Consider the following 12,675-nt stretch of genomic DNA (forward strand, 5'->3'; position numbering starts at 1 on the left):
ATTTTTTTCTATTTAATAATATTTATTTCAAACTTGCAAGTTGAGTTAAAAGTTATGGTAATAAATTCATTTTTTTTTTATTAAAACTTTCACTTTAAAGAACAAAAAGAAGTAGGTTCAAAATGATTACTTTTAACATATTAAAAATCAATAATAATTTGAAAATAATTAATTATAAAAATTATATAATATATAATTAAAATAATTACTAATCTGGATATAATTAAGGAAATAGGAGTTGATGTTGGGTTGGGTTGGTTACATTTTTAACTTTATAATGCTATAACTCATTGAAAAGTGTACGAATCAACACAATTTTTTTATGAGAAATAATATTTTTTAATAATCCCTTTTTCATTCGACATACTTTATCTTAATCAGGGTATTAATAAGAAACTAGCAGATAATGTAGCTTTTGTAATTATCCACCAATTTCTTAGAATTAAACACTATCTACTGATTTGCATCGAAGCGTTTCTTATGATAGTGATTTTAATCACTGTCAGATTAAATCTATACTGGACCCAACTATGCAACATCCCCACTATGCCGCGACCCCACTGTGCTGGGTTTTTTTAAATATCATTTCATGTGAATGTTCTAAAGCTTTCGATGATTATTCTATTATTTAAATTTCTTACGGGCCGAATTTTTCATCTTATACCGTTAATTTTGAGTATTCTCAATGTATTTTGAAGATTTAAAAAAAAAAAAACTGTCAGTAATTTCAAGGTTCGAACTTTTATGATTAATGTTTTTTTGTGTCATAGCGCATTTCTTCTGACACATCATATAATGATAATATTTTGTTCTATTTCTTTTGTGAAGCGCTACAAATGTTATTCTGCGATTTTAGTTCATTGCGCTAAAATGAAAATATTTACTGATTCTAGCCAAAATGATCTTGTTGCCGTTCGTCTCTTTGTATTAAGTCTTTGTTTAACTAATACTTTTGTTTAGGGTGTAATATGTACGCAGCAATGCGTAACGAAAACGTTTGGTAGTTTTAAATTCTATGACATGTAATGCTACTCTATTTTTTTCCATACATTATATTTAGTTTTATATTTATATATAAACAGGATTTATTTCTTTTTTTAATTCAAACATATTCAATATTATTGTATACCATTTAAGATAAATAAAATTATTTTAAGTCTTAGTTAATATTAACAGAATTTCATATATTTATTGCTATTTGTGGGTCTAAACGTCATTACAATATTCAGAATGGAACATTTATTAATTTAATATTCGGATAAAAGCGTTGATAAAATAAAATAAAAATGTATTTTTCTAACATTACATTGAAGTCAATGATAGTTATAAGTGTGTTACTTTCAGATTACTAATTAAAACTTGATATTATTTGCATATTAAGTTTTTAAAATCATGTTTGTTTATTTTATTTGACAACCGAATATTTTTAATACAATAAATCACCAATGATAACTTAATATCACTTATTTATAAAATTTACTTGTTCTCTTTTTATTTTGAATTGTAGATTATTGTAATAATGAAAAACACAAATGTTTAACAGAATATTTATTTTGCTATTTAAATTTAACCTTATGTCAGACATGCCGTATCTAAAAACGTCACAAATGGTAGCAAAAAATTTAATATAAATCAAGTAAATGTGATATATAAACCTATTCATCGTATAGGATTAAATAGCATCACTTAAATGGCAATTTCTTGTCACAGACTGTTTAGAAATGCCGGAAGTAACGTAAATACTACAAGCGTACGGTAAAAGTCTTATATGTCTTTCTTGACAATCATTTCACACTCCATTATTATTTATTATTGTTATTATTTTAAAACAGAAGATACGCTTTACCATAATCTGGTAACTGTTTTTGTGATCATGTTTTTAATGGCACAATAATTTTGCAGAACGTAAAGGTACTGCTACTGTCATGGAATAAATACGATTGCTGTCGCCATTTTGAAATAATTTGAATTTATAATTTTATTGAGCCCGTCTACCATTTATACTCACTAAGTCTTTGGCCTGTTAAAAGTCACGTTCCTCTTCAATAGCTATGTCTTTGATATCTACCCGCTTGTTCAAACATGGGCATAGAGTGCCGTTTTATTTATTTATCATTATTGTTTTTAACACTATGTTAAAATATAGGACTGTTAGTAAAATTATGAGTAAATAAAAAAAAATATTTCTTTAACAATTTTACTAAAAATTAATTTTTTTTTTATGTCATTTATAAAATAAAAAGCTTAAAATTACAAAAAAAAAAATAGTCAAATAGTGCACTATTTAATTTTAAATAAATAAATTGTATATTGTAAAATACACCGAATAAATTATATTATTATCAAATCACATCAACACAGTTTTACCATACCTTATTAATCATCTTAAATTTGTATACATTTTTATACTTTGAATTTTATATTATTTTATAATTTTGTTAACGTAAAATTTTGTGGGTGTTTTTATCTATTCATTTTCTATTTTATTTTATTTACTTAATTTTTAGTGATTTTAAAATGTAGCTTCATGATAGATAATACCAAACCTAGTAATTACCATTTACAATTTTACAAAATTCTAGGAATTTGTAAAATTTACAGTGTACATTTTATTTATAATAACTGAGTTTTATAGTTAATCTTGAAAAAAAAATAATATAAAAAATTATTGAATTGTAAAATATGAATTAACATTTATTACTTCTTCTATTGAGTTTTATTTTATGTATTACATTATTTAATATTTTAACTAATTTTTTTTACAATAAATAGATATTGTTATATTAGAGATGGTAATATAATTTTATGTAGGCAAGTAGTATAAATATACTACTCACCAATAATATTATAATATTATTATATTTTTTAAATTTGATAAAAATGTGAGTAATTACGACTTTGACAATATAAAATTTAATTTGGCTGACTCTAATAAAAATATTAATAAATTAAAATAAACTCAAAGTATACATAAGCTATTTTGTAAATTTAGAACTTTATGACATGCGTCGTTTCTGTTATGACCAATTCAATTAAGCAATATATCGATGTAACTAATATTGTTAAAAAATCACGTTTAAATATAGTAATAATACAAAAACAAATAACAATTAAAACAATTGTCAAATTTAATTTGAACAAAAATTAATTTAAAGAACTATAATAATTTCTATTAAAAGTATTGTGTAAATTGAAATCATACTTTATCTTTTCGGTAAGAACTTTTAGAGTCGGAAAAAATTAGATTACTGTTGAACAATATATCAATATAAATTCAATGCACAAATACAAAATTACACACATTCTATTAAGAAAAAAACTATCTACATTCTTAAAGTTTAACGTGGAATTGTTTTACTATTTCCACATCATAAAACTTTTCTGAACCACCAACCGTTTCAATCAGATTTGGTCGAAATTATCTTAGAATTGCATTGACTTATAAATTATTTTAAGTTTTTGTGTATCAGATAAATATAATTATTACACTTATTATAGTTCTAGATTAATTTTGTGAGATTATTAAAATATACTTTCACGTTTTGTACAAATTTACCCCTATAAACTGTTTTTATTGAAATCACATTAACTATTGAAAAATCATGTTTGTTATACTTTTTAATAATACTGTGCTCAATATCCTTTAAATAAAATAACAAAACACGTTTAATTAACTATGAGCATTAGTTCATAACTTGACATTTATCATCGTTAATTAACTGGAAATGTAACTGATTTTTCAAGATATGATTCATTTAAGTGTCGTAAAAATATAATTAATAAAATAGTTTTATAGTCGACAAATGATTTATATGAAATATGAAAACGTTATACTATTATGTAGACGTTGCTACAGATTTTTGTACAGCAATACACGGAAAGTCGATTATATGGATTATAATAAGTGGATTTTTATAACTAGTAATATATTTTTCCTTCGGAGACTACTTCTTTATATAACAAAAATATTTATAATAAATTAAAAATGAATTACATTATTAATTAATTTAGTACAAATTAAATACGAAATAAATTTGTTATTATAGTCATATAAAATAAAATAATAAAAGAATTATAGTTTATTAAATTTAGTCGCTGTTCGACAATTATATTTTTTAAGTTATAGCTTTTATTCAGCTATCATGATATATTGTTTTTGAAAATAATGTGTGATAATTTAATTATGTTAATACAGAGATAGTGTCTTAGTTATCTAATATTGAAATTAAATGTATAAATAAAAGAAACACATAAAAATGGTGTGTGATCATATCACTTACTCTGTAACTTTATAATATTAAATTACAGGGTATAAAATTTGTAAAGGAAAGTGTGCCATTCATTGTGTTATTAAAATATGATTTACTGTACTAAGTATTAAGTGTTTGATTTCACCTCCACAAAGTGTTACAAAAGAGTATATAATGCTTAAGCATCGGTATCTATGAAATCGATGCTTTTTCTACGTATATACTAAAATATTATTCCATTCAAAAACTTACTCATTATGTCGATGCTATTCATAATTTCATTAAAAGAGATATATAAAAAATATGATACTTAAGCTCTTATTTTAATAATCTACTATATGAATAATTGGATCCATATTTTACGAGAAATACTATGTCATATCATGTTTATCTTTATGTATAATTTTGCAGTTTGTTCAATGCTGCAATATATTTAGTAAGTATCTAACCTCATGCACAACGTCATAATTATTAAATGTATGTAAATGGTTTAGACGTTTGTTATGCACATGAACAACAATTCGTTACTAGAAATTTATTACTCGTAAAAATAATTGTAATGTTTTAAATTTCAATATTTTCTAAAGAATGTTTTTCTTGAGAGTTTTTTTAGATTGTTTTATTCTCTTAAAACATTATACTGTTTTACAATTTATACGTATATATCTACAGCAACGGAGTGTCCTTAGAAAAGGTACCTAAGCATATTAGTGGCACATTTTTTAATGTTAAACGGGTTGCTATTAAAACAATGCGATGCTCCCAATTTTAGACTCGGATTAAGTGAAAGTGGTTTGACTAGCCATGATCCACGGTTGTCGAATTTTAGGGGATAAAAATTACAGTAAATTAATAAAAACAATCATGAAAAATTGCCTAATGTAAATCACGATAAGGGTTTCTTTAAATGATAGCCCAGATACTCATTAAGTATATATCTAGATATGCAGAATTTGCATTTAATTGTACTCTGTTTGCAATTCAATCGATTTCGGTTGAAATCAACTACGTTATTTTAATTAAAGTTACGTTGTTCTAAAAATAGGGATTTGTGATTATATTAATATAACTATTTAAACAATGCAATCAACTAATAAATTAGATACGTATTTAAATTTAGTTAGGCCGTTTATTTTTAGTGTTATCGTTTTTTTAGAATAATTATTTTAATGTCGCTGAAAAATTTGTCGTTTTATTATGTTGATTAAAAAACTTTAATTGTTTATTGATTATACCATCGAGTATAGTATTCTCAGTGATTATTCGGAGCTATAGGTTAACTAAAATTTTCTCAGTAAGTACTTGTGTACGTTTGCTCAACTTACAGCGGTAGTGGCGGTGGCGGCGGCGACTGACTCTGTTTACCCTAAATACACGTGCGCTCAACGAAACAAACATTGCGGTAGGTCGTGTTGCCGCCGCCGCCTCCGCCACAGCGGACGTCACGTATCGGTGTGTTGGTACTGTTCAGCGGCCCGCACAGCGGCCGTCAGTCGTCCACGTGTTGTACGCGCCGCGACTTCCACTGGCACTCGCGTTATCCAGTCTCATTATCATATAAACACAATCGACGTGAATCGACTCGATATCAGTTTGATGATTTACCAATGGGTTGACTGAAATTTTAGTATAAAAAAAATCTTAAAACACGGTAAATGCTAATGAAAAATACCGCCGGGCAAACAATGATGGTGTGTCCTTGCGAAAAGACTCCGGGGGGTTTGCTAAGGTCCAGATCGTGGCCAATGCTTTTCACGGTGCCGGAAGAAGAACCCGTTGTTGGATCAGGACCAGAACAGCCCGTCGTCACCAAAAAACAGCAACAAAATGTGATGCTTGCCAACAACGTGGGCAGGCTGCTCCGACGACATTATTACCCCGAAGCTGGCTGGGGATGGGTAGTTGTGACGTGTGCGTGTATGGTTCACTTACTCAACCACGGTATCCAATTGTCTTATGGTATGCTTCAGGTCCATATTGGTCGAGAGTTTCGGGATTCATCTTATCACGGAACAGGTTGGTATTTTTAACAAAATAAATGTTTAAACTTTTAATTATTAATACACTTAAATTGAGTAAAAATATTTGAAAAGGTACAAATTCCTAAGATTAAATTTTAAATCAGATCTAAAAACCTTGTCAAATGTGTACATAACAAAAATAACTTATCATCGATTGAGTATAATTCAAGAGAAAAGAAAATATTGCATGATTTGTTAACTGACGAATAAAAATATGCATTATCAAGCAGAGCTAAAAAAATTACTAATCATTTAATATTGTGGTACTTTTTGTGGTTAATATATAAATTTTAAAACAAAACTTACTCTTGATATTAGCAAATATTTGTAATTGAGCATTTACTCAAAATACTATTATGTAATAATATTTGCTCCTAAAATATATGTTTTCGTCTAGTCTTTTTAATCAAAGAACAAAAATACGATAGTGTTTACTTTGGAAATGTCAATGTCTTGTAATTTCAATATGGTTAAAAATATTAATAATAAAATAGCATAAACATTTTTGTAAAAATATACAAAATAGTAATTGATATTATGACTAATTATGAACGAATAAATACTGCATACAAATGTACGACAAATGCCAGAAGTAACACATGGATTTCTTCAATTACAAACGGCTAATATCACAAAACTTTTGAAGTAATAATTTAAAAAATCATTAAAGTTTCTAAGTTATACTACTTATATACTTAAGACGTTGTTTTCTTATGCCAAAAACACAAATCACATTACATTTTTGTTACCTCCGGTCGGATTTTCTCGTATATTTTGTATATCTTGTATATTTAGCTGCACAATCTTAATGTTAAAATATTACATACGCGGTTTAAATCAAATAATTTTTCTCGGCGTTTGTATTTATTAAAGTAACAGCAGTATATCATGTCTGGCTTTTAATTATATTAGTAACTTGATAGTGTAAACCATTAAAGAGTACACACATTTTTACTACTGAAACATTATTCATATAATTTCCTATGACTGAAAACCTTATAGTACAGCACAGTTTTATTTTTATAAATTTTCTTCAATTTTATTTTAAAAAAATGTTGTGTTTACTATAGCAGAAAGTCGCCAAACTTTTCGAAATATGTGTTTGTACAGAATATTAAGCAATGTGCTACATGCGAATTATGGGTTTATTACGCGATGAAGTCAAATTTGAAGTTTATATGTGTAAAACTAGAACATGAAATACATTTAAAGTTTGTTTTAAATTATCAATTTTGAATGTTTGTCTTGATTGGAGAACCTGATGTACACGTTTATGTGCGATCGAACACAATAGGTTTGCCTAATAGTGTCAACATACACGATCCTCATCTGGGTAATTATGAACGTATTCAACTGCGAGTACGTCTGATAGCTCTATAGGATACAAATATTTTATTAAATGTTTGCTTATATTAACTTGATAATAATTAAACTACAATTTATTTTGTAGCATACTTCAATTTGTTGATTCAAGTGGCTTAAAAAAAATGTTTATTGTTATTTTACTTTGTAGGTACAGATTGCTATAATTATTTTGGTGAATAAAAATCGTGTCTTACACCCTGTCAGTTTTGCCGGTATGAGTTACTTCGACTACATGCTGTTTAAGCACTCGGCAAACACAATTTTACGCATTTTTCTGTATAGTGTAGATTTTATGCTAAAGTTTCCAATTATTATTTATGTATGGTACAACCGGAATGTAAGCGCGCTTAGAAATTCTTCTTAAACATTATTTTGGTTAAAGTTTCAGTTACTCGAGTGTTAGCGTTACAAAAAGTTTCACACAAATATTATATGAGTCCGTTGATGTGAGTTAAAGTATAACTGCTATAGTATTAATACTAACCGTAATATCCGGTCCAGTCGAAAACAACTTAAAAGTCGTTCAAGTAAACGTTTTATAAAAATGGTAACACAAAGAAAAATGTAATGAGATTTCATAAAATTTCTCATTTATCTTTTTCTTTTCTCGCCAATAAAGTTGACTTAACCGACTTTTATATTTAAAATTTTAAATAACTAGTGGAATATTGTGGTTAGGTAGATTCGAAGAGTTATGAGAGGGGGTCAAATCATATTCTCCTCAATTACGAAATTATTTTACGTGTAATCAGATCAAAAAAAAAAATAATACATACATTAGTATATATATAAATAATCAAATATTTATAAGTAAATTTTAGATAATGGTTCAAAACTTCTATTTTAAATGCTAAATAAACAATTTCTGGCGATTTATTGTGTAAATTTCAAATAAATCAAGTTTATTTATTTTATATATAATGTAATGCTCTGTTTTACTTTTATTTTTATTGATAAAACGTTTTTTTATGTTTTTTATTGCGTTAAAAGATTTTGTGAAACGCATTACTATCGAGTGTGAGTTTTTTGTGTGTTGAATTTGATTTAAAACTAAAGATACCTTTTTTGACGTTCTTGGTCTTGACCAACTGTGACAAACATATTTTGTTGAGAAATCGTCAATATTTTAAAGATTTTTTTTTTTTTATTTTATCTTAAATTTGTGAAACTGTTTTACTTTTACAAAATAATAGAATATGCTAAGGGTTTTTGAAATTGATAACAAAAGTTATACATGCAGTCTTTCAATGATATCGTGATTTAATATTTGCTATCTTTAATACATCTTCTATGAATAGTTTTACAGAATCAGTAAAGTTGTGCACACATCTACCGTTCCGGCTGACTAAACCCCATCATTTATTACATTACAACCGACGAAACAGAGTTGTGACTCTAAAAAGAAACTATAAATAATTTCAAATTTTAAGGACAAGACGTGTTGTTATAGAAAAGATGGGTTGTAATTGTTGAAACTCCACGTACATTGTCGACGTTAGGGAATATGCATAGGAAGTGTTTGAGAAGTTTCTGGGAAATATACTTTTACCAATATTGTATATAAATAAAAAACTAACGAATTAGTTAAATTGTTGAAAGACGTAAAATTTTCGATGTAAGTTTCTTAAAAAGTTCATTTTTTGATTGTAACGAGTTCGCTAAGTAAATGCTATAATAGTAGTTTATTTATTAGTTGTAATTTAATTGATCACATTTATGTTTATTACTAATCACATAGCATTTGCCACAACATATGGAGATATGTTTCTTGTAACGTTAAACAATTAAACTTATTGTGCATACTTCTCTTTATTTCCTTACAGTAATTACCATAGCTTACTATGCCAACTTTTATATATTCCAAAAATGTAATTCAATTATGCAATTATCTTCCAATAATTTCATCGTAAATAATATGAACACTTTCCAGAGTAAATAAAATCTTATTTTCACATTTAATATAAAAAACTATGTGTCTTTTGCATTAACTTAGTTTTCTCAATTTCCAATATACTCCACTGAGTACACATTTGTTTAGATTGGATTAGTAATTTTGAATAATTCAATTTTTATGTAATAACAAATTTAATGTTTGTATGAGGATAAGTGGTTATACTTGTACAATAATAAACTGCAAAATCTATCAGAGACGGTAAATTAACCGAAAGCAGTAGTACTAATAGATTCACGTGTTCGATCCGCCTGTTAGTTTAAGTATCGCTTTATTTACATTTAGGTGGATTTTCTGTTTTCCCAAGTATTTATTAGTAGTAATATAAAAATTCAGACATTTTTCGATTCATAATTTTTCGAATTTAATTTAAACTATATTTTTCATGAGAAATATACTTTTTCAAACCAATTCATCAAATAGCTTTCACTGTTATGTGATTCTATTACATGCTTTGAAATACTAATTTGTATTATATTAATTTTGGGACCATTTTTTTTTATACAAGGTGATTCTGTTAAAGCTAGTCATTAAATTTTTCTTAAAAGAATAATTGTATAAAGAAAATTATTTTTGGTATTTTTTAGTTAATGGTATTTTATCGTTACTTGATTTATTAATTATTAATTAGTTTATTAATTTATCCCTTACATCTTATAAAAGTGTTAACTTTTTTTTTTTAATAGCAACATATTTATTTCACTAGCTTGTAAAATAGGAAGTAATCTAACTAAACCAATAGAGTAAAGTGATTAAAATGTAAATTATTGAAAAGTTCTGAGCCTTTTTGTGTTGCTTTTAATATATATATATATATGTAAAATAAAACTTATCCATTTATCTGAGAAATGCGTTTACAATTGTATATTAAAAATGATAATAACTTCCGAAGTGATGGGTCAAAAATTATTATCGATCCGTCATTTTCTTAATTAGATTGTTTTCTATTTAAATACCAAATATAATTTTCTTAACATTATTATTATTTTCAAAGAATTTGAGTGGTTAGCGTTTAAAAAAATCAGTTTATATAAATGCTTATGGAGTACACTTCGTCGTGTTTGATTTCTTGTGTGAACATTTAGTGTTAAATAATTTTCTTTAAAGTAGGCAACATTAAGACTAAAAGGTATTTTTAGATATTAGTAGCATGTTTTATAAAATCCAAATTTAAAATATGGTTAATTGTGTAATTACTGCATTGATAATTAATTATTGTTGTATAAAACATACATCCTTTTTAAAAGAAAAATTATATAGAGGAGATGTAAATACAGTTGAAAAGAAGTTACACCCGTCAACTTTTTTTCAAGTAACATAAGTTAAGTCAGGAACGGCTATAAATCGGATGTTGTCATCAAGGGTAAATTTTTTTTTTTTATTATTTTGGGGATGACACCAAATATTACAAAGTTTTTTTATTTTAACATTACCAATCGATTTGCTCGAAAACTCAACAACTATTTGCAATGTAAAGTATATATATCACTGTCAGATAAAGTAGAGTTTCGTTTAATGTTATATATATATATAGAGGACACAATAATACGGCAAAATATCATATTTCAATATGGACAAAAATTACGTTATTTCCGATAATGATTTTTATTCATTATTTTCTTTATAAAAATTTTAAATTGTTTATTTAATTGATAAAAATACTATTTATTATGAAATGTTGGATGTATACAAATAATCATAAATCGTGTTTGGTAATAATTGCATAAAAGTACTATAATGAAACAGTTATGTTTGATTGTTTTTTGTTAAGTACGGACTTATTAAAACGATAAAATAAAATAGATTCAATATTTAACACCAGATTGTAACAATGTCATTGCATTTATCAACATACCGAAGATCTCTGGACTATAACTGATGTTGCATGACCATAACTCGTTTCACGCAACATACACTATGAACACGGTACACAAATTTAAATAGTAAAAAAACGCATAAATTATTTATTAATAATACAAAAATAATATACGTTGTTATTTTAACCGCGCCAATGCACACGTATAAATAGAAGCGTTTATTTCAAAAGAAAATCAGTGTCATAGTAAAATATATGAAAGTTATATATATATTAGGTTTATAATTTTATTTTTGAAAGCATTACAATAGGTGTTTTTAATCTATTTTTAAGTTTCACGTAATATTACAGAATAATAATGACTAAATAATTGTCGGAGATGATAATATTGTCGAGATGTCACGTTCACGCAATCTGGTTTATTAATTCGAAAATATTATTTTAACTTGACTGGAAAATGTTTGTAAATAGATATGAAGTTATTTTTAACAATTTTTCTTTTATATTCTATACAAAGATTAGTATGATGAGATTTTTTTTGATATTTTCTTGATTATGAAAATGATGATTATTATTTCGTGATTATGTATAACTATTGATATGTTTTATTTGTTAAAAGTCTACATAATGAAATATTTTTTTACATTTCGACGAATATGTTATAGCATGTATGAGTTATTATTTTTGATTATTCCTGAAGTGATACTTCAAAATATATTTCAGCACCCCTGTGTTATTTTAACATATTTATTTTCTTTCTACTTTTGGCTGGTGATTTTGACATTAGAAGAAAAGTAAATTTATTAATTTGCTATTGAGCTCCAAAATGTTTCATAATAGTTGTACTTTAAATTATCATATGGCGTTTCTCAGAAATCGTATACGTAGTATATCTTTACTAAATAAACATATATTACTTTATGTATAGTAAATTATTTCCACGAGGTGTTACTACAACGATATAATTCAATGAATTTTATAAAATATTACCATTGGAAACAATATCTTTCAAACAAACCGTTTCAGGACTGTTGTTGGATTTCCTGAGAATTATTATCATCATGATGTTAAGCTGACGAAGATTATTCTGCATTGTTTCCAATTACTATCTCTTCGTATTCCAACGGGAATTTTCATATTGTTAACCTTTGGCAAACCATAGTCCTATTAACTAGTAGAACCCGATGGGGTTACGATGCATATGTATTGGGCGCGAGGATGAAGCGGAAACGTTGTACAAATGGTCAGCTGATGTCAATAAAAACGTTACCC

General features: G+C 26.2%; 1 protein-coding gene across 3 annotated transcripts in view; it reads left to right on the forward strand.

The window, feature by feature from the left end:
* LOC126903050 (monocarboxylate transporter 10-like) overlaps nucleotides 1–12,675 on the forward strand; it is a 174,636-nt gene that overhangs the window by 39,012 nt on the left and 122,949 nt on the right. Inside the window, exon 1 of one of the 3 annotated variants that reach the window (XM_050680978.1) lies at nucleotides 5,749–6,266. The exons of the other annotated variants lie outside the window; for them this stretch is intronic. Coding sequence (XP_050536935.1) covers nucleotides 5,906–6,266 — 361 coding nt within the window. The 5' untranslated portion in view covers nucleotides 5,749–5,905. Of the gene's footprint in view, nucleotides 1–5,748; nucleotides 6,267–12,675 lie in introns of those variants that run through there. 3 annotated transcript variants of the gene reach the window in all.

Source organism: Daktulosphaira vitifoliae, unplaced genomic scaffold (genome assembly GCF_025091365.1).
Source record: "Daktulosphaira vitifoliae isolate Bord-2020 unplaced genomic scaffold, ASM2509136v1 Scaffold_3, whole genome shotgun sequence".
Classification (NCBI taxonomy): Eukaryota; Metazoa; Arthropoda; class Insecta; order Hemiptera; family Phylloxeridae; genus Daktulosphaira; species Daktulosphaira vitifoliae.